The following is a 27,364-nucleotide window of genomic DNA, read 5'->3' as shown; positions in this document are numbered from 1 at the left end:
TGATTCTTCTCGGCCATCGGACGTCGCCAGGTTTTAGAACAATGGAGATGTATTTTCATACTCGATGGAATCAGATAAGTAGGAACGATCAACAAACTGCAAGTAGTATATTACAAATTTCTTGTTTTGAAGTATAAAAGATTATTCGTATTAAAATACTATTTACAGGCTCCACACATATCTCAACACACACACAAATACACAAATGCTTGATAGGTGACTGGGCCAAGTGCATTCACTCGTAGGATCTATCATTTCGATGATCGCCCCGATTCTACGAAACCAGTGCACAAGTAAGCTGATATAAGCTAGTCTCATCTGGTGAATGCATGTAACCTGGAAACCCCAGACACGACAGGACGAGACGGACAGACTGGACTCGACGGGGCCTAGTTCAGAGTTTTTGAGCATTCTTCAATGCACGGTTGTTGACCTAAAAAAAGAAACATTCGGCATGCTATTTTTCCTTTTATTACCGTATCTTGAGTTGGGTTCATACTGATATTCACTAGCACAGTCAATTGCATATTCTCCCATATACATTCACATCCAAAACGTGCAAACGCCCCTAACTTTCGCGATAACACAAACCTGGTCAAAAACGCGAACTTACATTACAATTTCAATCATCCACACACACCTACGCTCGCAATTTCGCCAACACCCCTTTACTTAAGTGAACTTTTCAACACCTACAACTTTACAACCGCGGTCTCAAGCGATCATAGACCGGCTACGTTCGGAATTCTCTACTCTCGATCAGCCTAGACTCATGCCTTCAGTTGGACCGATCGGAAATGATGCTCATATTCACTAGACAACACGTTTCTCTACCATACACTGAAAATTAATTATTAGATTCACGGTCCGCGCGCGATCGTTCGAGAATACACGTGAATGTGCGAATGGCAACACGGATCTAAAATCGGATTTATGCACGCAAAGTTGGAGACACGCTGGCATTCATATGCTCGAGCCTTTAGCGATCACACTATTACACAATTAGTAAACGCCCACGCTAACCCAGACAGATATGCACTCCTGGACTCGAACGCTAAAAACCACACCTTCCACGCATACACCACCCAGGACTGAACATTAGATTCATACATACAAAGCAACAAGTAATAATTACAGGTATTCGTCTGGCAACCGAGGGAAGTACATCTCAAACGCAGAACTTATCATTTCAATGATGGCCTTGGATCTGCGTTGCCTGTGTTCAAGGCACCATAGCTTTGTCCGTCAGCTCAAGGATGTATGAAACCCGCTAGCCACCACCCTCGGCCCTAGCTGCCCATAAAGGGATAAAAAAATATGTTTGTGAAGTTTAATTACAGTTTCGTGCGTTGTAAATATGTTGTAAATATTGTTTGTTGAATTGTGTGTTGTCTATTCACTTATCACTTTGAGCTGAAGATTTTAGGGAAGCATTTGATTTGATGCTTCCAGTGTTCTCTAACCGGAGTCGCTAATTGTCACTTTTTTTCTTGCTCCGCTAAGAAATCTCGGAATAATTGTTCATTCGTCAGATATATGTTTCACGACATAGTTTACTATTCCTTTTCCATGTTACCCGATTTTACAAGTTTTTATACCCCTCAATCCCCTAAATGTGACATAATTTTAAGATGGTCCCTTACATACAATTTAATAATAAAACAAGCATTCAATTGCAAACTGAAATTGTACTGTTTAACCGAAAGTACATAGCCTACAGTTTATCTAAGGACTGTTTCAAATCCCCAATTAAATCATCCACATCCTCAAGCCCAACCGATACTCTAATGAGTCCATCTGTAATCCCCAGAGCGGCACGTTGTTCCGCCGGAACAGATGCATGTGTCATAATAGATGGAAGTTCTGCAAGACTCTCATAGCCTCCCAAACTCTCGGCCAGCGTGAAAATTTCCAGTGACTTTAGGACCAGTGTAGATTCTTCCAGACCACCCTTGATGTAGAACGACATAATGCCACTGTGTCCGAACGTTTGGCGTTTGGCTAGCTCATGCTGAGGATGAGAGGGTAAGCCGGGATGCAGCACGCGTTCCACTTTCGGGTGCTTTTCTAGGAACTTGGCTACTGCTAACGAATTAGATTTGTGTCGCTCCATGCGCAGAGAGAGTGTCTTTAAACTACGATTCACCAGGTAACAATCAAAGGGGGATGGCACGATACCAGTTGCTAAAGTGTAAAATGGGATAATATATAAGACAACTTAAAGCGATTGTGTAAGACAATACAAAAAGCGCGCTGTTTTATCGTTGTTTAAACGATCTTACCGTTTTGAAGAAACTTGAGCCTTTCATATAAGGCTTCGTCGTTCATCACAGCAGCACCCATAATAACGTCGGAATGTCCATTCATGTATTTGGTTAAAGAGTACATGACGATGTCTGCACCCAGATCCAATGGGCGCTGAAGATAAGAGGACAGGAACGTGTTGTCTACTACCACTACAATCTAAATGACGCACCGCATTAAATTTTAAATTCGAAAATAACTTGTTTTTCATACCTCTGGAACTTTATGCACTACTGCACATACCGCCTCAATATCGACAACCTTCAATAGCGGATTCGTTGGGGTTTCAATCCAAACCAGCTTTGTATTTGGTTTCAGTGCTGTTTCCACCTTAGCTAGATCAGTGGCATCAACAAAATCAATCGAAATGTTCATATTTAAGGCGACATTCCGTAACAGACGGTTGGTGCCACCATATAGATCATCGCCGGCTACAATATGATCACCGGCTTTAAGCATTGTAATAATGGCGGTAGTAGTGCCAAGTCCCGAGGAGAATGTCAGCGCATATTTGCCATTGTCTAAAGACGCGAGACATGTTTCCAATACATTCCGGGTTGGATTGCCGCTGCGACCATATTCGAAACCCTAAAAGTACATCATGAAACATTCTCTTTCATTTTTTTTTTTGAAAAATGTCTTACGCTATGCTGAGCGGGTCCGAACTGCTTGAATGTAGTACTCATACTAATTGGGGGAACGACCGCCATGCTTTTCCATTGATCCGGATCTTGACCAACATGAATCGCTTTTGTGGCGAAGCCTTTTGGTTGGACCCGGAAGCCATCTTCAGCTACGTTCCTGAAATATGAATATTGAAATTATTTTGAATAAGCTTCAAATGTACAATTTCTAATAATTTGCTTTGCATTCAGTCGTAGACGGTTAAATGTTTCATCATTAGAGATAACAATTGACAATTTTGAGCGCTTTGATAGAAAGACGCATATTTAATTGAGTGGAAAAATGTGATTATACAGCCCAGAGGAGGAGATAGCTTGCAAAAACAAATAAGCGGCAAATTGATAATAGTTAGCTTCAAAGGTATAAATATAGGACTACCTACCCGCATAGAATTTATTGTAAAATTTACCCTACAAACATCCATAAAACAATAAATATTATAGTTATTACTGTTCCAATATTGTTCGTCGCAGAGTTCTCGCAGTAGATTTACAATAAAATTTTATACAACAATCAATTTTACTGTTCAGCAAAAAACTGACACAGTAAATTCACATTAAATTTTACTGTTTTCGAGAATAAAATGTTTGGAGAAAAATCGATTTATTAATGTTACATAACTATCCCCCCCCCCCCTTTTCTTGTAAAAGTCGTTTTTACATTGAAATTTACCGTAAATACGTTAAAGTTTATTGTTTTTGTATTGTAACATAACATTAGAACATACTGTAAATTATTGTGAAACTACTGTACTGTTACTGTGAAAATCATGGTTTTGTTACTGTATATTCATATTTGTGTACTGCTTTATAGGAACGCTTCGCTTCGCTTTAAGCGTACCGTCATCGTAGCTCAAATTTTACGCTAATTTTGACAAAAGCAAAGTTAATATTTATTGGTTTAATACAAGTATGTGATTCTAAAACGGATTTAAAAGAGTACTTGTAAATAGTGGTAGCAAACGAAGAAGGGGGCACAGTGCAGGAACGGAAACAAACCAAATGGAAATAAAATTACTTCACAAGTCTTTATAGAACGTGATGGATGTCTATTAACTAAAACTGGCCAGTTGTAATTTACTCGGATACTGAAAGCTCTTTTCACACACTATCGAAAAATATAATCATCGTGGAATAGAAACTAAGTATAAATAACACGAAATATTTAAAATTAAGAAAGTATACTTATTACGCTCGAAAGCACGGATATTACCCTAAATTTCTATTTCACATTACATGTACACAATGAGAGACAGCGCTATGTCTAATAAAAACGGAGAAACTTACCCTGACCGCCAACTAGTCCCGGGCACCTCTATATTATTTGACAAATTTACCCTTATTTTGATACCGTACAAGCAGGCCCGTAGCCAGGATTTTGTTTCGGGAGGGGCTTAAAAATTATTGCATAAATGTATTAATTCTGATGACTTGAAACAATCACTGGAAACTGAACGTAATTATGAAAAGTTCTTAGTGAAAACAATTCCAAAAATAAGACAATAGACACTAAAAACTCTAATAATATGTTGCCTGTTACAAGAAAGGCTATAGTGCATCGACGAATTAAATTTGATTATTTTTGATTTACAAGTTAGAAATTTCTCTAGTTACAAAAATGAATAGTCAAGAGCTCAAAGTATTAAGGGCTGCTTGAAAATGCTACACATTCGATACACCTTTACAATTTGTAGAAGACGCTAAATTGGAATGAGTAGAAAAATATCCAAAAACCCGTCTCATGAAACTTTACACGCATTTGCTAATCAGAAGAACGAAACCAACGTCAAGGTTGTCCCCATGAATAGGAATATATCAGTGTGAAATCAAAGTTTACCGTTGCAAAGAATGTCCGAACAAAGTGAATGTCGAAATTTGCTTCAAATCTTCTGATAAGGCACGCGATTTGTGGATGCAGAAAATAGGTTCAACTCCTATTTTCATGATCAGGTTTCTTTCTACTATTACTAGCTCTTTGACTTCATCCGAAGTTTGCGTTAACTCGACTTTATAAAATTTTCAATTTAAATGATACTGATCATGTCGTAATCAAAACAATCCTGAAAAAAACACATGTTTTTTTTCATTTGACTCTCATAGGTAATGGGTTAAAGACTATCTTCGACAACATTATCAGGCAACTCAGAATAACTATCTTTTTATCTATTTAAGTTGATTCTTTTTAGGTACTTTTTATATCATTGTACTTATGAATTTAAAATATCGTAGACTGATTTTCCTAGATCCCTAAAACTATAGTAAAAGTCAAAATGTAAAGTGAGTGCAAAAACTACTGATTTCACTACAAAGCAAGAATGCCTTAGCTCTATTGACTTTTGACAATCTTGCAAAACCGTTGTAACTTGAGAAGATTACCTAGATTAAGTAAATATTATATTTGAACATTTTGGTTTTATTTATTTATTTGAAGGTTTTATTTCGGAATTCGTGGGGTTTTGGACAATGTCAAATATATATTTCAATGATTTAATCTACTAATGGAAACTACCCAGAATTTAATCTACTGAGCGAAACTGCTCAGAATCTATTCACAAATCGAAAGAAAATTACTTAGCACTGATTACTCAATGCTTCTAATTTACATAAAATTTGGTAAATATAACATTGATGACACCACCAAAATAACTAGAGACTATAAACATAGATAATAAATTCAGCATCACTTGCTTCCGACACATGGAAGAGAACACATCGCACTTGCACCTAATTTGCCGAGGCTTTCTTTTTGAGTTGTCTGTTTTAAATTACAGCAAATTATACGTTTCCTGTAAAACTTTTGCAAAACTCTTTGCCAATTCATTAAACAAATATGAACACTAATCTGTTTAGTAATAGGTTTGTTTGTGAATAAAAATAATTAGCTCTTGATTTTTTTCAATCATCATCAAGATTGGAAGAGATGTATGATTTCTTGAAGAAAGTTGTAATGTTTGTCTGATTACATGTTTGTTTTATCACTATTTGGGAAAAAGTTTCAATTAAAGTTGTTGCACCTAACGCAACGAAGACGAAATGAGAAGATCAGAGCGCAATTCGGAAAGAACTCGTGTTGAGTGTATAGTAAAGATAGAAGAGTGATCTTGAGTCGATTTAGATTGGTTGATTTTTTCCTCTCTTTGCTTTCTTATTTAAGATTATCTCTCTCATTTTATTCCACGACGAGCAAAAACGGAACGAAAGACTGTCACATACTTAAGACATGAAATCGAAACTGTTATCCCAACTTATTGACTTATAGATTCAATCAGTCCCAACATTTTAGTCCCTCTTCGTGATTGCCTATTATTTTACCACTTTTTGCCCGGTCCACTTTTAAAAGAATTTTTTTTGCACGTTTGTCGAAGATATCACGGATTTACGGATTAACAGTGTATTAGTACGGAACGAATTACTCGTAACAATGAAATGAAGCGTTAATAAAAATGGTATTGCGTTAAAATGACGCGAAATGAAAATTCTATTCTTGGCTCAATCGCTCTCAGATAAATTGAAATACTTTTTGTGTAGCGCAGAGTAGTGTACAGAGAACAGAGTGTACAGTGTGCACTGACCTAATACAGAAATTCAAAATTGTGTGCAATTCAAAAACTTATCATTTAAAAGTAACAAACTGGGTCGTGGGTCTTTTATATATTTCCTTATGTAAACAATAAAAATAATATAACGGGTTTATGTGGTTGTCCTACAGATCTTGCGCAAGCGCTTAGCCATTGCACGTGGAAACCTGTTTACGAGGCGTGGAAATATTTTTTTCCTCACCAACTATGTCTTGGGGGGGAGTAGTTCATTTCTATCTCGCTATTGTACATTTCCGTGTCATCATCGTAGTTGCTGCCTTTATGTTCGCGAATATCTTCCTTGCTTTTCGCCCTCAATAATTGCCCTTCCAAATAGATTCCATTTCTCCCAAATGTGACATTAATCTGCGAGTAAGCGGTATCCGATCTTGAAGCGGAACATTCATTTTCTCATAGTCCATATACAGAAGGATCTTAATTATAGCATTGTCACACACAACCTTGTGCTTTAAGTTGTGCGAAATGAATGGTTTCGTCTGCACTAATTTGTTGAGCGCTAAATGCCTGCCATGGTAGAACTGGATAGAGCCGGTTTCCGAAAGTCTAATCTCTATTTACACCTTCAGGATGCGAATGATCAATAATTTTATAATCACCGCATTTGGCTGGAGCACCAATTCTTGCTTCTGCTAATCACTAATCTCGACAGATTATTACAGCTACAATTAAAGTAACAGTCTCTTGTATTCTTCAGACAAGGCACACAATATAAAAGTTACTTTTTTGTTGTTCGCTTCGCACTGGCTCGAGCAAAAGCATAAAGCACACTGAATTTCGTGACCATTGCCTTCGGTGGTTAGAAATAGCCTTCTTTAACTTTTTCTCAATAATTTGTTCAAACCAAATAAGCAACAAGTTTTGTTAAAAGTCACCGGTTTTTTAAATTTATTTTTGAAAAATTTCGGGGGGGGCTTTAGCCCCCTAGCCCCCCCTCTGGCTACGTGCCTGCGTACAAGTGACAGTTTTAGAATCAAAAATAGTAACCGATGTTGTCGTAAGAGGGGACTGAATATAGGAGTCCCCAAGTCGAGGTGTATCTCTGTGTCGACTGCTGAATGGCTGGCGGGACTAAAATATGCTAGTTGCTTAAGCGTACAGGATCAAATTGCAGAAAGGAAAAGCTTCAATAATGTTGGTACCGTGTTTCCAAAAAAATAAATATATGTTGGAAAGCTACTAAATCCCGTCTTCGTAGTATTCAACAAATTGGATTAACAGATTCACGTGAAATGCCTGATGCACGTCGTATATCCGACCTGACAGCACGCGATATTTGTGGTGTCATAGTTATATACCAGTTCTATGAATAAATGACCCAGTTTTTCAGATGAATTTTACTGGGGATTTGAAGACTTTTTTCATTAGGTCCAATCTGCAAATGAGAGCCCTCTTTTTTCGCTTTCTCTCGATGACACTGGTCGACAGCCATTTTGGTGCAGGGTTGCGATAGTAGTTTTTAGGGTAAATCGGGTGCGCTGAGTTAAAAAATGACCATAGTTTTTACCGCCGTGCTCCTGTTTTTGAGATTTCTCCATTATTTTGTTATTTTTTACTAGCCACTGTTAAAATTTTTTTCTGATTTTTTCGAATTTACAAACTGTATCAAATCTGTTATTAAAAGGTGCTACAAACATCTGACAAATATTTGGATATCTGGAAAGGCACATTGAATACTGCCAAATTCGAAAAAACCATGTGTAAACAAAAAAATTTGACATTTTACAAAATTCAAAATGCTGCCATTTCAAAAGTTCTCAATGGATTTCTATCAAAGATTACTTGATTGGTAGCTGTAACCCTCTTCTTTCAGACAAAAAAAAGTTCAAGCTAAACAGAGTTCTGAACAATTTACCTAATTGAAGAAAATCTTCAAAATCAACTTTTTTGGTATTACTACAGACACGACAAAAACTTCGGAAAATCTATTAAAAATAAATTTCTTTTTTTAGACTTCGATGCTCTGGATATAAATTAAAAGTCAAAATAGTTTTATGACCACATTTTAACATAACCTTACAATATTTTTTTTGTAATAGACAGCAATTTTTGCACCTCACTTCATTACGATCGAAGGCGTTTGGCAGTTCAGCTCTATAGTTCTTGGTGTTTCATTTGTGATACCGTTTGAGTTTGTTGCCTGCATATTTCTTGGGATGTGCGAGAAGTAAAGACGAACAGATATTTATATATTGCATTTATTCAGTACTTTATGCCTAGCTCACCGAAACAAAATTGATTCAATGAGAAATATGGCGTCTTCACGGAGACAGCGTAAGAATGGTCCAAATCCGCCGACAGTGTTTCACACAGAAATATATGCCATTCTAGAATGCATTTACGTATGTCTGAAAAGAAAATAACGGTACCCAAATGTCTGCATTTTCTTAGATAGTCAGGTCCTACATGTCGTTCAAAACTAGTACACTCCCATTCTTGCTCTCCGACAATTGGCGGAGAAAACCCATATTAATTTATACGGGGTTCCAGGACATAGTGACGTTGCAGGGAACGAAAAAGCCGATGAGCTAGCAATAAGAGGGTCTTCCACTAATTTTATCGGCCCAGAACCATTCTGTGGGTTCTCATCGAGTGCCCTCAAAATGGAATTGAAAAGTGGGAAATCACAGCTATAAAGAACAATTGGAGTACCACACCTGGGCTACGACAATCAAAGAAATTTATCTCATCCAATCGAGAAAAAAAGTCTAGAGTTGCTTAGACTAAACAAAAAAGATCGATGTATCATGACAGGACTACTTACCAGACACTGTCCGAGTAAATATCATCTTAAAAAAAATTGGTAAGCTTACAAACGATACATGCCGCGTCTGCGGATCTGGAAGTGAAACATCAGAGCATCTATTCTGCGAATGCTTTGCATTGATACAACGCAGACTAAGAGTCCTCGATAAAAAAACATTGGAGCCTTTTGATATTTGGATTGTAAATCCCAAGCAAGTAATAAACTTCATACGAAGTGGTGTGCCTAACTGGAAAGAGTGTGTATCTCAATAATGACAATCACTCATGAATAGTGATATGTCATAGTAGATAGTACACTCAGATTTAAGAAGGGGCATACCAGAATAGATCTAAATACCGGTCACAGTGTTTCGTCTCCAACAAAAAAAAAGTTTCATTTGCTATATTGATATGATATAATAAAAATTTTCATATATAAAATAAAATATATTCTGTGATCACTGGTCGTTTCTATTTCCTTTTCGAAATTCCATTCGCAAACGTCATTGAACATATAATTGAGATAGGTTGTGTAAGTTGACCAAAAGTAACAAAACTACGACTTCATATTCAGATTGAGTATGTCCAAATCTATTCGCTGTCTCTTTCTAACTCTTGAACTCCGTATTTTTGTTTATAGTACAGTAATGTTTCGATTATATCACGGTCGGTCTGTATTTTAGCGTGATATATTTGAAGCGTGATATATTCAAAACAAACCAAAAAAATACATTCAAGCATTAATCCATGTATTTCTGTAATCAAAAAGTAATGAAATGATCAAGTTAGTCAAAAGAATAAATCATAGTAGGGTAATGGGCCTATTTTTGCCATGCTTCTATAATCACACTACCCATTTGAAGCCGTTGGCAGCGTCTGCGTTGAACAAAGGCATTGGCTAAAACGGTATGGCATCAGTGGATAATTTTTCCCCACACAGCTTCGCCTTACGTAGCACATACCGTTTCTTAAAATAGTTGAACCACCCAAAACTAAACTTAAAGGAATCTGCCACATCAAGGTTTTAGACAAATATCTTGACTATTAAAATCAGTGTATTCGAAGAGATTACGATTCAGTTTTCGTTGTTTCAACATCCATAGAAATAGTCCCATCACCAATTGTTGATGTTGTCTTTTCAAAAGAAAAGTATTCACATCGATTCAAGAGAAAATGCATATCTAGGCATACCTACCATATCTTGCGTATTTTGTTTTTCTCATAATTTTGTTAGATTTTCTGGCGGATAACTAACAATTTAAAAAAGAAGTCGATTTGTTTACCTGCTACACCAAACGGTCCCTCCAGATAGTCCCTTGAGGACACGGCAAATAAGTTACGAAGAATTTAAAACTAAAATTGAAATCGGTCGAAGAATATTTCGGCAATCCTAGTCATTGCAACAACGTCTTGGTAAAACATGATTTCGAGATTATTCACGCTTAAAGTTTCGCGCCACGCCCTGTTTTCACTTAAAGGAACAAGATGAACAGCGCCATAACTTTGCTTCTACTACTTATACCTCTAAAAAATTTTCAGATATTTTCTTAAGAATCTATACTTTAAGATAAAAGAATCAAAAAGTACGACTTTTTGACCGACCTCATCATATATAAACCCTTAACGAAATAATCCGAAACCTAATAATAGGCTCATTACCCTATATGTAAATAAGGGGCCGTACACAAATGACGTAGCTTTTTTTCGGCGATTTTTGACCCCTCCCTCCCCCCACGTAGCATTTGGTCACAAAATTCTAACCTCCCCCTCGTAAATAACGTAGCATTTACCTACCCCCTCCCCCTCATCCCATGCAAAGCGCCCGGGAGTTGAAAAAAAATTACATATGTTTTTCAATTATTTTAAATACCTACATGTCCTTTCAAAATGTTTGACGACTTTTATCAACATTTTCATTATAACAGCAAATTGCGTGTAAAATAAGCCCATTTCATGACAAATATAGTGTTGATAGTTTTGTTTTGAATTTTATAAGTCAAAGGGAGCATGAAGAGAAGTTCTCTCAGTTCACAATCGTGCAGCCGCCAATGATTGTAAGAAGCATACGTTCATCTAAATTACTAAATTTTGTTTGGTTGAATCCGAAGTGAAAATTTAATTCAGCTTTCAAACTAAGTCTACTAATTAGCAATATTAGCTAACTAATGTAGCAAGTTAAATCCGCATACAAAATCTTTTTGTATTTTCGCGAACTTGCAATTCCGCGAATCGTAAAATTTACCTCATGAAAAACCGCATCAAAAGTAACTTGTTTGAATTTAAATTTATTTCTCTTGGGAATGGATGATCATTAAATTGTTTTCTCTAAACAATGGGTTTTAAACTTAATGCTACGTCGCACAACTTCTGACCCTACCCTCCCCCTCGTCACACTTCGTCACAAATTTGGTATACCCTCCCTACCCCCCAAAATGCTACGTCATTTATGCATAGCCCCTAAGCAAATCAATTGTAAAAAACCCTAAAAGTGTCAGGACACAACATGTGGCTTAATTGGATCAAAACGTAGTGTGCCTTATCTGTTTTTCAAAAAGCGTGATATAATCGAGATAAAACCGTGACATATTCGAGGGTGATATAAACGAGTATTGATATAAACGCATAGTGATATAATCGAAACATTACTATTATAAAACGAAATATTTTTAGGATATTTTGAAATGTGATAAAAAAACTACTTTATCCAAAGCATCGAAGTCTATAAAAAACATTTATTTTTAATAGATTTTCTGAAGTTTTTGTTGTGTCTATAGTAATATCAAAAAGCGTTGATTTTGAAGATTTTCTTCAATTAGGTAAATTGATCAGAACTCAGACGATTTTCGTCTGTGTAGCTTGAACTTTTTTGTGTGAAAGAAGACGCTTACTGCTACAAATACAGCTATTGTTGATCGAAATCCATTGAGAACTTTTGAAATGGCAGCATTTTAAATTTTGCAATATGTCAAATTTTCGCAAAAAAGGGGTATTTTATTTTGTTTACGCATGTTTTTTTTTCGAATTTGACAGTATTCAATATGCCTTTCCAGATTTCCAAATATTTGTGAGGTGTTTTTAGTACCTTTTAATAATAGATTTGATAGTTTGCAAATTCGAAAAATTTAGAAAAAAAAATTTAACACTGACTACAAAAAAATCAAATTTATGGAGAAATCTCAAAAACAGGAGCACGGTGGGAAAACTATAGTTATTTTTGAATTCAGCGCACCCGATTTACCCTAAAAACTACTATCACAACCCTGCACTAAAATTTGTTTCTGATTTTGTAGACCAGTGTTATTGGCGATTCTACGTTGAAACCGCTCGCAGATAGCGCTGGAAGGAAAGTGTTGCTGATTTTATTCTGTTCTGTCATAGTGCATATATTTTATGTAAACATTGGTAAAAAATGACTTTTAAACACCAAATTACCGATCAATTTGTTGATAATTGTTTATGAAAATGAAGGAAAACCATCATTTTATAAGATGATGAGTAAACATCTTGCGAAAAGAGTGTAAAACATAGTTGTTTCTAACATTATTCGCAGAGCTATATGCGCACTGTTTCGAAATGTAATTTGTTGAGCACCGTAGCCGCCGCAACAGCATTTCCCGTTCGTCCTAAGCAGTGATGGCATTTCACCCTAGTGATGCACTGGCGCGTAAGTGTGATGCCTACACAGAGGATACAATGATCACACACCACAGAAAAAAGCAGAACGCTCTTTCTTTCGGAGCTGTATAGACCGATTTCAAGTGCGCGCTGGTGTTGAGGTAGTTGGGTGCGAGATAACCGTGCTCTCTTGCTCTTTAAATTCTCTGTGGCGCGCTCAGATAAAGTCACCACCGCGCGCGCCCCAGTGTCGCTGTGGTGTATTCACTGGCGTGGTTTCACTGGCGTGTATTCACTGGCGTGTGATCTTTGGTTTGTTTTCGTCTTACAAGCGGCATTGCGAGTGAGATTGATTTGATTTGCACAGGTTGTTTCGTTGTGTTGTGTGGATGGTGGTGGTTTATTTCAAGCTAATATTATTTTCTACTGAAGATTTCATACAAGTTGCTTGGTAAATCGAACGAGTTTATAAAATATTGTTACACTACCTGCAAAACTAAAAGTACTCGGTCCTCGGAGCAAATTGGGAAAACTTTTTACGTATCATCGTTTAGAGAGTTTTATAATGACCAGAGGCACCTGATATGCAAACTCGTGTTATAAGTATTAATAGTTTTATTATAACTGAATCCTACAAGTTTAAAACGAAATCTTAGATTTCGTCGACAGGCTTGACATATTCAGTAAAATTAGGTATACGATAATTAATTTACATACAACATCACAATTGAGCGTACACCCGTTATTCATTTGTTTATTTGTCTATTATTTTGCGTGGAAATCGTTTAAACAGCAGGCGAAAGCGAATGTTTCAAGAGCATGGGAGCTAGGGCCGGGATTCTGCGCGTCAATGAGCGAAATAAATTGGCTCAGTTTCGGGGTCAATAAAAAAGGCCACTAGTGTTCACGCTTATTTTAAATGAACAATGAATCTTGTGTTCCATAAAAGGATGTTATAAATGGGTCAGCAGCAACAATGTTTATTATACGTATTCTAGATTTTTGCGTCAGTTAGTATTTTAGACCGTAATTATAATGCACGGATTCATTGCACGTAATATCAACAGCAAAACAAAATATTAGGTATCTGGGAGTATCTGTCGGAATCTCTGTCAATCTCTATGAAATTTTCGTATTTTCAAGTAACAAGTAAGGTGTTTCCTCAAGTTTAAACAAGCGATTTTTGTGTGATAAATTATTCCTCATTATAACTTTCTTGAATGAGGTGATTTATCAAAAAGGTAGTGTTGGGAAAATATCAAAATATCAATGTTCACAACAGAATCTTTTCATCGCCGATTTTCTAATAAAAAGTTCACTGATATAAAATATCGCTACGGAAAAAATCGTCAGTGAACTTCAAGAGTGCCGATGTTTGGGAACATTATTCGGTTCAAGCAAATATCGGAAGAAGAAAAGATCACTTGCGAACTTTTATATCAACGAAAATATAGAAAAAAGTTCGCCTTATGAAAACATCTTGCACGATCTTCGAACAGGGGATTTCCGAGGGATTTTCAAAGATTCAAAAAACCTGTAGATTAACATGATATAAAAAACTACGTTCTATAATATTACGGCGATAGCTCAATAGGATAAAGCGTCAGGCTACTTTAGTGTCAACGAAGCTTTCTTCAGAAGCCATCGTATAAAAAAAAATCATCAATCGACAGAATTAAAATGGGAAAGAATTAAAATGGTGCTTGAATGGTATGTTGTCAAAATATATATATGGAAAAAAGCAGATTCTGGTATGGTGGCCGGTTCTTAACAACCCGTTGTTTGTATGACCGAGTATGAAAGTTATATATAGTTGAGCTAATGTATCTATAGTTGCATGTCCCATAGGAGCCGTAATTTGCAATGGCTATGTTAATGATACATGGTAGTGGTAATGGTACAAGGAGTTTCACATACATAAAATGGTTAATAAACAATCTTAACATTTTTTATCATTTTTGGGATTAAATGCTTTCGTTTAATATATTGACATCGCCAGTAGAACTTTTCATCGATTTTTTAGGAGAATTTTCACTCAAATATTCTAGTTTTTTGCACACATACCAAAGATACGTTGAACGATTTCCCATATTTGCAATTAAAATTCTAGGGCAGTTTATAAGACACGTAGAACAACTTTCAACATTCTGCTTTTATTGCACTATATTATTAGTCTAACTAATGCTATCGTTGTAATGCAGTACAAGTGTAGATTTTCAAAAAATTTATATTAGAATTAGAACGAAATATTTTTTTGAATCTCTACGTCGCTCGAGAATAGCCAAAAAAGCGTAAAATATTTGGCTTTTACTGACCCAAGCATGACTAAAATGCGACTCACAGCTTAAGTGCGGAACTATTAAACTATTATGTATTTACTTTGTTAGCATTACTAGAGCATTCGAAATTGATAAATTTTGAGAAGAAAATGGAATATGTTGAGGATAATTAGTATTGTCTGATATAATATTACTAAATATCCATAAAAACTTATTTCATCAGGAATCAAATCCCATATTTCTGTTTAACAGAAAATTTTAATCACCTAATTGGACTAAGAATAAAAATCACGGAAGTGTACTCGATTCGAAGTGTATGCATGAATACTTACAGGTGAATTGATTAATATATGTATAGAATACGAAGTTTACGTTAATTTTTGGGATAAACGTAGATCGTATTCCTTTTTCGGATCGAAATGAAAACAAAAGCACATCCTCACGTCACGAAATCAACTATAGGTTCAAGGTTTACACAAGAAGATTTTTATTCGGTGAGGTCATAAACATCCTCTGATACATAAACTTAATATTATAAGTTTTACAAATTATAAAATCACGGTAAACAGATAAACGTTCTTTGGAACAATTTAGTATGTACTGCAAAGACCGTGGATTTGCCATTTTGAACTTCTTTGCTATACTCGTACCCGAACATGTTAGGTTTCAATTTTAATTCTCTCTCTTGTTATTCCATCGCATGGAAATTCGAGAGAAAACCAGCTAATTTATTTAAATGATGGCACAGAAGAAAAATGCCGTCAAATGATTCCAGAACTAATTATTGAGGGGTTACACCACTATAGAGCACGAAAAATAGGCATGTTTCGGGAATTTATCTTGACGCAATAATGAGATGAATCGAGATCTTGTTTAACTTTCCGGCAGTGCACGCTGCTCTGAAAATCTAGCGAACCCGTCCTAAAGCATCAGCGGCTGCTCGTTCAGTGGGCCATAAGCGCGACTTCCAGAGGGTTAATGAGATATATTACATTACTTTATTGCAAAAAAATGATTTATTCTAGTAATTTCATCACAAGATGGTGGCAGTGCAGCACTTTCCCGTCGGGGAGTTTTTTTTGGAAGGGGTCCACGGCCGGAGCTCCATGTCCCGTAATTTTTGATCCAGAGCCAAAAACCAAAGCTTTTTAAACTTCTTAGAACGACAGCAAGCAGCATACGTAAGATTTTTTCTATGTCTTGATTTTTCGCGAAATGGCACATTTTTAGTCGAAAAACGCTAAAAATGTGTTAAAAATCGACACAAAATTTGCATATTAAAAAATTATGCAATGAAAAAATTAAATCCCACGTACATCGCTGGAGAAAGTAATCTTGAACCTGCTGTAAAAATTTTAGGCTGATCAAAAATCATTTGTTCGAGTTACATTTCCGGCCAGATCAAAAAAAAATTATTTCGAGAAAAACACGGTTAACGTTTTCAGTATACTCGAGGTATACATAAGAGGCGTTGCGAAAAAAATTGAATATTTATTTATTGTTTTCGCGATTCATTTTTTGGAATATCATTTTCAGCATCCTAAAGCACCAGTAAAAAAAATTCAACTAATAAATAAAAATTAAATGTTTTAAAAAATCTACAGTGCTGTAACCCCTTGAAAGCACTGAACCGGTCAAATAGAAGCGCTTCTAAATTGGCACGTCATTATTTTTAATAACGCGCTACAGAAAAAAAAACAAGTAACAATGTGAATTCTCGTGAACGTTATCTCGTTTTATGTGGACTTTATCTCGGAAAAGTTAGACATCGGATAAGCCTCTTCTCGCGTGAGTGAGAGAGAATTACAATATGATAATAACCGAAAACGTGTGTAATACCAGGACATTACTTGTAATGGATCACTTTACTTTTTGGCGTCGCCAAATTCGCAATCAAAATAAGTTAACTTACCATTGAGTTATTCAGTCGAGCAAAAAATAGGCCGTTCCTAATGTGGATGTACAAATCCCGTCTTACATCTGTTATACGATTAATCTGATACTACAGATCATTACAAAACTTTGTTTATACCAGCCGATACATTGATACGTAAAACGTTTTCCTTGTTTGCCCCTAGGCTCGAATACTTCAGGTTTCCCACGGTAGTGTAACAACACTCTATAAACTCGCAAGCTTTACCAAGCAACTATGAAATCTTCAGTAGAAAATCATATAAGCTTGAAATAAGCCACCGCCATCCACACAACACAACGCAACAACCTGTGCAAATTAAATCAATCTCACCCGCCATGCCGCTTGTAAGACGAAAACAAACCAAAGATCACACGCCAGTGAAACCACGCCAGTGAATACACCACAGCGACTCTGGGGCGCGCGCTGTGGCGAATTTATCTGAGCGCGCCACAGAGAATTTCAAGAGCTCTTCTCCACACTCTAGCTCGTTCCAGTGTTGGGTGTATGAAAATTTACCTCTGCCATCAACGTGCGCTTACACATATCAAATACGGTGGTGTATATGGACGAAAGAGAAGCGCTCTCGTTTTGCTTGCCAGAATGTGGGGAGTAATTTCAATTTCTCTTTACTGCACAGAGGATAGGGACATCACTGGTCCTAAGTTAAGCTAAACCTTCATGAGATGGTGTAAATTCATGAAACTCTCCAGATCAGGCGAGGAAAGAATATATCCGGCTAATAGGAAAGTGTCAGCTTTGTATCATGCACAGCCGATCCTTCTCTCCGATAGTCTTCACTGAATCTCCTACGTAGTTCAAAATATGGAGTTCGACATTGGTACTGATTGGGTCTCGGTTTCGAGTTGGAACTTTATTTATGGAACGATTTTTTATAACCACAATAATATCCCGATTACATTTCGAAGAAATATATGAGTGAAATAGTTGCAAATGGCTGTAATTTCAGAATAATTGCAAATAAAACTAAATTTCTTACTCGTTTCATTCATATTTAGGCAGTGGTAAGCTTTTTCCGAGAAGATAATGAAGATTTTGTTGTAAGCTACGACTCACTTACGGGTGAAAAAAAGCAAACTGTATCACTTTGCCAGTTCATGAGCTGAATCATAGGTGTCGCATGACTAATTTTGGCTTTGCCGCAAATCGCCAATTACTGCAAAACCATAAAACTTTTTAAACATTTAATGTTTCGAAAGACACCAAAGATTTTACTAGCTTCTTAGCTTCTCTATTCATCCCACCCTTTCAAACACATCAGATAGAGCAGTGTCTACTATCTCTATTTAACCAATTTGCTCAAATGGTAGGACGAATAAGGGCACGTTGTACTCGACTTTTCGCTTCACTCAAACACGATCATTTTACATTTTCCAGGCAAAAATTTTAACTTTACTGCTTCTTAAGAATTCTTCACCCTCGCTTAACTTTTAAACCAGGTTCACCAGTACGTTCAAACCTGGCTTAAGGGCTAAGCGAGCGTTAAGAGATCGGCCCTAAGTCGATTTATCAACAAAATAGTGTGACATCCTGACTACCCAAGTAGCAATTTTTGTTACAGGAACTATTGCAATAACGATGCGTGAATAGCTAAATGAAATCATATTGTTGTCAACATGTTGAATGTTGCTCGCAACAAGATTATTTAATCATAACTTTTTGCCGTTCTCCTGGACTGTCAATCACAACTGAAAAGTGACCTATTTTCTAACAAATATGTTAAGATTATGTTACCAGTGGTAAAGAAAATGAAGACAAGTCCAAAGATATGTTGATAATTTAAATATGACCAGTAATATCATTTTTCACATCAAAAATTGCCAATGAAGCATTAAATTTTACTGCGCATCAGAGCCTATCGAGTGATATTTTATTCTACTTCTTATTCACCTGTGTAAACTTTCAAATTGATTAACGTTGGAAATCCGCGTTTCACTATTGCCATTTGCGCAGCTGTTTGCTATACGTGTTTGACAGCTGCACTCTAACTACATTTTATCCATCATTGCGCTATCTACAAACGTTTGCCAAACGTGTTTCAGACGTCTGATTTATTCGGAATCTCAGTAGCGGGTATTTACACACGATTCAAATCGAGCCTAAACGTCTGTTATCTGTGGTGAGATCAAATTCACAATAGTATTTAAAAACAATTTTTAATGAGGAAAGCCAAGACGCATTAAAAATCTAATATTGTTTAATGAAAACACACAACAATCGGCCCTATTCTGCGCGGCGTGTGACGAGAGACGACTAATCTCACCTCACTCTAAGTGACTTTTCTCACCCAATTCTGAAGAGTCACTTCGGGTGACGTGAGTCGCCCATTTAACCGCAATGGAGAATCTCACCTCACCCGAGTCGACTCTCAGAATCGGGTGAGAAAAGTCACGTAAAGTGAGGTGAGATTAGTCGTCTCACGTCACACGCCGCGCACAACAGGGCCCAATAATAAATCAGTGACATAAATCGCTTTAATGGTAGACTTTAATCAAGGTTTGCGAGTCGGTTGCACGGTTGATTTCCAATGCATTAGAAAATTATGCATATAAGCAACATGGCTTTCAAGCCAACCAGGGCCGAATTTAGGATGTGATTTTGATGAATTTGATGCGATGACTCTCTTTTCGAACAAATTTATATCAATGAGCAAAGATTTGTAAACCATTTTTTTCTCTATTGAGCAATTTTAGCTCACATCAAAATATACCCCTCCTTAATATGGCCCTGTATCATAATATTCTTGTTGAAAACGTTTTAGTTTCGAAGTCGTATTCTTGATATACGCATGTATCAAGCACATGTCTTCATTATACCTTGAAATAATAACTCATACATATTGATGAAAGGCATTAACAACACTGAATTGACCAATTCATAACTGAAGTTCAACAAAACAATAATCAGTAAATTAAATGTTTTACACATGCGCATCTTATAATAAATCAAGTGATAGGGCTAAGAACTCAATGGTTATAGGTTGGATATAAAGTAACAAGTGGTACATACATGTTCCACCAGTGAACTAGGAGGTTACAAATAGAAAAAATAAATTTATTCGCAACTTTGATATTTTTCCAATAAAGCGTATTTGATTGGTGCAATATTTTCTCCTTAGTAATAAATTTATCGATTAAGGGTGCTTCCAGCGTTCTTTAGTTTGGATTATGCGACAACTGAGCTGATATGCCATCATAATTTTTTAGTCATTTCAGTTTTCATTACCCGGTCAAACAAACTTTCCCTAGTTCATATTTTTAGTCACTTTCTCTAGAACAATTGGAGAACACGAACAACATCACTTTTGAAGAAAAACACACAGCCACTTTTTAGGATGCAATGGAGTTTCTAGAATCTCCTCAGATTGCTCATCATACTGACAACACACTTTTGTTTGTTTTTTATACCCATTTACCCAAAAAGAGGCTTGTCTGAAAAGCTGAACGAACGATTTTTATGTAAAATATGTAAAATATCGAAATTCGAAAACATTGTTCAAGCGTATATTTTTTCATTAAGGCTGCGGCAATAGAAAGACTTGTGGTCGAAGATGCCGGGATTTTGTCTACATGGTGTATAAACGGTTCCTTTTTGGGTGGCATTTCAAGAAATTTTTACATATTCTATTGCTTTCGAGTAGTGCTATAAATCAACGATTTGTCTCAAATTCATACTGCTTGTTCTTAGACCCATAATCTTTTTACAAAAATATCAATAATATATTCTGTGCGGAATGGATTTAATAATTTCGTTGGAAATCAGCAATAACATACATGCCTTTTGTTTATATTTTTCCGATACACCGAACATGTTATAGTTGGCGCCACCGTATAGTTGAATGCCTGTATAATATCAAGTGTAGCGCATGAAGTGTCATCGGTGTATTTTCGTAATGTAATTGCATCAAAAATACAACTTTTTGCTAAGCATTAGTTGTCAGTTTGTTGATTTAGTGTAGCGAAAGCATTTTATTATTACGTGTGGGTTTATGCTGAAACGCATAATTATATGTGCCGGAAACATACGTACAACACGACTACGACATTGTAAACTTTTCAGTAAGAATTTTACTGTTTGACAACTCTGTAATTGTCGTAATATGTATTACCAAAACAAAATCGCAACTATATTTCAACAAATTCTACAGCATCAAAACATGTTTAGAACATTAATGAACATGTTCTAGCTGTCAAAATAAATGACTGTTTGGCGATAAAAGACGTTAAGAAAAAACCTTGATGTTATCTATGTTCAATCAGAGCAACAAAAATAACTATATTGTTCTATTGTTGCAACATAGTTTGGACTTAGATGATTTAAACTGGTTGCGATTTGCTACTTGGGTAATTAGATGTCTACCATATTTCGTAACTTTTTGGACACACTCTGTATAAACATCATCAACAAATAATTGTTTGGATAGCACTAATAAAAAACAAATTCCTGCAAAAAGTTAGTTACGAGGGAAATGTGGGTTTGCCCTCTTTGGATGCGTCTTTTAAACATATGCTAGCAAAATCAATTCTAGAGAAAATTTTCAATAGGACGTAAGTAACATTGAGAGCCTCTCTTTGTTTACTTTCTCTTTCGTTTATTACGACGTCGTTACAACATTTTGCACTAATTTTCCAGTACATATCGAAAGCCGACGGTTTTTACTAGAATATTATGCAAAGAGTAGAGTAGTAAATGTTGAAATGGCCGAGTAATGAACAGAAGAGAAAGACCCCAAAGAGAATCTCTCATTGTTACTTACGTCCTATTGAAAATTTTCTCTAGAATTATCAATTATTCGGTTTATAACCTCGATAAAATAACGTCGAATCGAATCTAGTACTGGAAAAGTCGCCAGTAATTCATTAGATTAATTATATCCCGAACATAGCTGTGCCACAGTGAACCACTGCTCGCTGCGCTTTGCAAAAAAATAAGCAGTTTTCTTCTCAGAACGTTTGCACCCGCAATTGATTGCAATTCGACACAGATCTTTCAATAGGGCCAAAGTCGCAATGTACTCAAATGGAGAAAAATCAGTTTCAATATACGGCGATGCTTTTCTAAATGTAGTTTTTATTGTAGGTATAAATTACTTTATGACCATGTTTTTCCGGAAGCATCTTTGGTTAAACCTTATGACAATATAACAAAGAATTTAATTCCTATGTGCTTTTAGTGGGTAGAAACTAAAAAAATGCTTACGCCCAATTTGCATCCCAGTCGTGATTTCGCCCTTCAGCAACCACCATTTGCGGAAGGGCTAAACAGTGTACATAATTTTCAGAAGGGCGCGGTAAAAGGGCTAAACTGACTCTGTCTTGCTGGGTAGGGCTGGGTAAATGGGCGAGCTTGACAGTATACTTTTTAATAGGGCTCAGCAAATGGGCGCATAGAAACCCAATGTAAATGATAGGGCGCGTGCATCTTTTCTTCGAATTTCATGAAAATATCGAAATATTCGAATGTTTATGTGCAACAACTATCGAGTAGACATGATCCTAGTAGATATTGCTTATCATTTATATAATAGAACCGCCGTTTAAAGAATAATTTTGTGAATAATAACCGTACGCCCGGTTCTGTCAAAAAATGTAAGTTTAGCCTTTATATTCCATATGAGAAGAAGGGCCTAAGTCGAAATCTCGAAGAAAATGCATGTTTCGCCGTTTTGTTTTCTTTAATTATAAATCGAACTAAAAACCATTTTAACTAATTTTCACCTCAATCTTGTAGTATTTTTGTCGCATAATGTCATAATAGCGAAAACGCAGTTTGTTTACATTTGCGATTTAAGCCCTAATGAAAGATCTATGTCGAATTTACTAGCAGTGCAACGAGTCAGCCCGTCAGTTGCAGCTCGCCACTAACCAGTCGGGATTTTCTCATCGCATTGTAAAAGCGGTATCGCGGCAGTGTAATCCACGGGGTATTAATAAGTATTGTTTGGTTTTTCTCGTCGTAGGTATGTAGAAGCGGTACCAAGGGGATTCACTAATGTGAAGTACCAACTCTATGCTGTTCTCAATTAGTATTAGCCTCTTGTTGGTAGAGTCACCAAACAATCTCCATTACAAGTAACGCCGATCGTTAAGCCTTTGAAAGTCCGGTAAACAATTATCCAATACTCTCAAATTTTCTAGGTGATATGTGATGATAACAAGAAAATGTAAGATTTACAAATTGTATTCTTTTGACGTAGGACTACGTCTTTGTTTTCGATAGGGGGTGCACTTTACAAGTTCAATAAAAATGGTATGCAACGAAAAGTGGTTAGGTTTTAAACGCTTATAACTCAGCCATATTGTGATAAATTTTTCCGAAATTTTTATTTATAGCTCAGAAATACTTCTAAGAACAGATTCCAATATAGGGTAAGGTGGGGCAAATCCGACCGTTGGGTAAACCCGACCCCCCACTGTTACTAAAAATCAGAAGCACTACGCGAACTAATATCAATGTTGTCGTGTAGAGCATCAAAAATAATCATAATGGTGGTATGACAGCATTTTATTAGTCTACATTGAGATGCTCAAACGACAAAAAGTGTGTTTTTATAACTTTTGATTTGACTTTTGTGCATCATTGACTACAGGATATTTCTGATTGTTAAAGTGATTGCATAATAAATGTATGTGGATTTTAATTCTTTGATTTAAGTCCTACAAAGTGCATAGATGAATTCAGTTCAACCTTTTTCATATATTTTTTAATTGCATCGTAATGAAAAATGACGCGGTGGGGCAAATCCGACCTCTAAATATTGGGGTAAATCCGACCGCTTTTTTGCTAAGAAAATTTTTATTTATCTAATTGAAATATATTTTTATTGTTATTATTTATTATTTTATGCAAAATGGTTCATAATTACAAACGAAAGACACAAAAACGTGATGATTATAGTATTCGTCGAGCAATTGCTCCGATACAAATGGGAACATCATTACGTGCTACTGCTCGTGATTTTAGCATTCCAAAATTGATATTGAGCTCCATTTTCTTCACGTTACAATTCAATAACACAACATTCATTGATTTATCATTGAAAAACCATAAAATTTGAGTAATATCTGCACTAAACCAACCAAAAACATAGGGGGTCGGGTTTACCCCACCATTTTTGAAAACAGCAAAAATGAACATTTTTGTAAAATGCTTGTATTTCAAGATATTCCGAAGATCCAAATAAAAGTTATAATAAAGTTATATACAGAAAGTTGCCCAGGAGTCTAGCCTTTAATTTGGTGTATAAAACGACTTGATCCGATGTAAAATGAGCATTTTACAGCCAAAACCATTTGCTAGGTCGGATTTGCCCCACCTTACCCTATGAACCCATATATTTTTTATATCGTGGCATTAAAGATGTAAATAAGTCATAATACCACGCACTTGCACACATAAAATAGCGCTTCCTAAGGGACCATTCATAAATGACGTAACGCAAAAATGGCCCAACATTGACTCCCCCCTCCCCCATGTAACAAATTGTCACAAATTTCTCTATCACCCTTCCCCTATTACGTAACAAATTCCTCGAATTTTTTTTTCTTTAGTAAAAACATGTTACGTAGCTTACTCCCCTCCCCCATATGTAACAACATGTCACAATTTGTCGGACTCACTCTCCCCCCCCCCAAAGCGTTACGTAATTTATGAACGGTCCATAAGTCTTGCATGACAGATTAATGTACCTAGCACACTACGCTTCTCTGAATGACATTATCCTTGATTATTCAAGGAACCTAATCGGTCGAACAAGTTTAGCTGCCTGTTGAACTCCAGGCAGACCACTGCGCTGCGCGCTTCCACAGCTAATGTAGCCGACTGATAAGTCTGTTACACTGGCTATGGAGGTGCACTACAGTGCCGTTCAACGGGCGACTGAGTTTATCCGATCAAACCCCATACTTTCCCTTGTGCTGTGCTCATTTCAAGCATTATCTCGTATAAAACACGTGCACAAAACCGCTTGTATTGTTGAGCTCCTTGTGCGAACACGGTTAAAATGGTGTTGTAACACTAATTGTCTCTTTCGCTTCACTTATCACCACTAGCGTTGACTCATTTTGCTTGGTGCGTATCTTCTATTCGTGCATGTATATGATATACTCACACAGCTGTTTAATTCGTTGTATAATTTTACACCGTTCGCTTGGTTTAAATGTTTGAGGCGACTGTATATCTAATTTGTTTGCGGTTACATGCGTGCATGGTAGCAACTTGTGCTTTCCTTGCGCAAAGACGAAAACTTTCTTAGCAACAAATTTACCCAAATTGATGGAAAGCGCAACGAAGTTTAATTATTTACATTCAATCAATTCATTGCATGTGATTCATTTCCACTCGGCCTATCCTACTTTGATTCTTCTAATACATACTACAACGCTTATTTATGAATGAATACACTGTTACTCATAAACCGTTGCAAAAACGCATCCAACCTCATACAAAAAATTTCATTCGATTCTAGTGCATTGTTTGCTTTGATATATGATTAAGACCACTAGTTTTCGGTCGCAGTCTCTATCTTATTTCTTGAGATCTTTTCAAATAAGTTTAATCGGATTCGATTTTTTCATTGCACTGGCTAAAATGGTAGGGTGAAATTCATTGGAACTTTTGTGGCGCTCAAACAAGTATTTCATAATTGTAAGCCGAGTAATTAACGAAATAGTGCGGCACTCTCCCTAGAAGCGCTAAGATGGGCTCATTACTACCCTACTTTGATTTTTAAATCATTGACGTATTTATATATAAACTTAGTTGTATGTGGAAGGAAACATATTCTCATAATACCACATAATAAGCTTCTAAAGTACACGTAGAAGAATCAGGCTTTTTTTGAATCAACAAAACGTTTAGTTGAATCTAAAACGTGACAGATTACTGTTTCAAACTGAAATGGGTGATTCTCGAGCATGTATTTGGTTTAGTTCAACAAATACTTCTGTTTGCATTTTAAATAGAAACACTGTTGAATCAAAATAAAATTTGTTAGATCTAACTGATCCCATTGTTAAAAACCAACCGAATCTTTGATTTCATCTAAATTTGAGTTGTTTTCTCCTTTGGTTAATACCAAAGATTTGTTTTTGTTTTTTCGAACTTGTTTGTTCGGTTAAACTTATCACGATTTTGTTGTTTCAAACGAAATAGTTATTATTGAAAAGCCAACAAATGAATTTGTTGGTAATTTCAAGCCACAGCATTGATTAAATCAAAACTGAATCTTGTTTGTCACTATATCAAACGGGAAAATTGCTATTTAAAATCAAAATTTGTTTATTTATGCTGATTTTTTTTCTGCGTTTAAGTAAGATTATTTAGATTACATAAACTATTGTATATAAAAATGATAAGAACATTAAAACATTACTCGCAAATAAACCGTCACCAGCGAATGAGTGTAGTGTTTCCCCATTTTACACTATAATCATGCGTTGTGATTATTATCTACCGTCGAAAGCCGGCCGCCGGGTCATACGATTTTTTGTGTGCCATTGAAGACGCCACGACGGCAACTCACACGAATATGTTTGTTCATTTTTTTATGTCTAACGCCAATCACTCACTTGTCTTCAATAAGCCTTATCATTCTTTGCTAGAAATATTAAGTAACATTTGACTATCGAATTGCAACCATGACAATTTTGAATTATTTTCAATATCAGTGAATTGTGCAATATGCTAATAGTTTTCGCATATTCATTCGAGAAGTTTTAGAAGTGGGACCGTGCTAATATAACCTTTAGTAATGAATGTCTAATTGTATATAACCTGTGGCCCGTATGTACCTATATCAACCATTTATTGGTCAAATCCAAACTACTCACTTTTCGATTCCATTGAAGCTTTTTTCGGTCGACATTATCGCGTCAAAAATGTTTTAAAATTCTGAATATTGTTGGCAAGTGTACTAGCACGCGTGAATATTGTTTTATCGAAAAGCACATCTACTCACTAAGCGATTTGGTCGAAAACTGCTGACTGCTCGGATGGGGATTGTTGTTTATAATGTCAACTCTGCTAACGTGTATAGTCGGTTCGCTCAACATTCCGAAGAGAGTAGGAGAGTTCCTCATAGCGGCGAGAGAATATGTAGGTGAGATTGGGGACCAAACCTGATGTGTGTTTTCAATTAGAAATCAGAATTTTGAAATGCAGATATTCAGATCACTTAAGGTTGGACAGAGAATGGGGAAAAATCGGAAA

General features: G+C 36.1%; 1 protein-coding gene across 1 annotated transcript; it reads right to left on the bottom strand.

The window, feature by feature from the left end:
- Nucleotides 1-1,668: 1,668 nt before the first annotated feature.
- LOC131675814 (cystathionine gamma-lyase) lies at nt 1,669-27,139 on the bottom strand. Its single transcript, XM_058954963.1, has 5 exons — nt 26,986-27,139; nt 2,949-3,105; nt 2,518-2,892; nt 2,283-2,463; nt 1,669-2,184 (listed from the first exon to the last, which is right to left on the bottom strand). Exons 1-5 carry the CDS (start codon nt 27,018-27,020, stop codon nt 1,715-1,717), a joined length of 1,218 nt encoding a protein of 405 aa, XP_058810946.1. The 5' UTR covers nt 27,021-27,139; the 3' UTR covers nt 1,669-1,714.
- Between the last annotated feature and the right edge of the window lie 225 nt (nt 27,140-27,364).

This window comes from Topomyia yanbarensis, chromosome 1 (assembly GCF_030247195.1).
Source record: "Topomyia yanbarensis strain Yona2022 chromosome 1, ASM3024719v1, whole genome shotgun sequence".
Taxonomy (NCBI): Eukaryota; Metazoa; Arthropoda; class Insecta; order Diptera; family Culicidae; genus Topomyia; species Topomyia yanbarensis.
The sequence above is the reverse complement of the archived record's forward strand: the minus strand, read 5'-3'. Positions and strand labels throughout refer to the sequence as shown.

Excerpts from the sequence above, each read along its gene's own strand:
- LOC131675814 (XM_058954963.1), bottom strand. The coding sequence starts at position 27,020 with ATGTCGACCGAAAAAAGCTTCAATGGAATCGAAAA. Across the intron at positions 2,893-2,948 it reads TCGGACCCGCTCAGCATAGC|GGTTTCGAATATGGTCGCAG; the intron begins GTAAGACATTTT and ends ATGTACTTTTAG. Across the intron at positions 2,185-2,282 it reads GCTCAAGTTTCTTCAAAACG|CAACTGGTATCGTGCCATCC; the intron begins GTAAGATCGTTT and ends TTTACACTTTAG.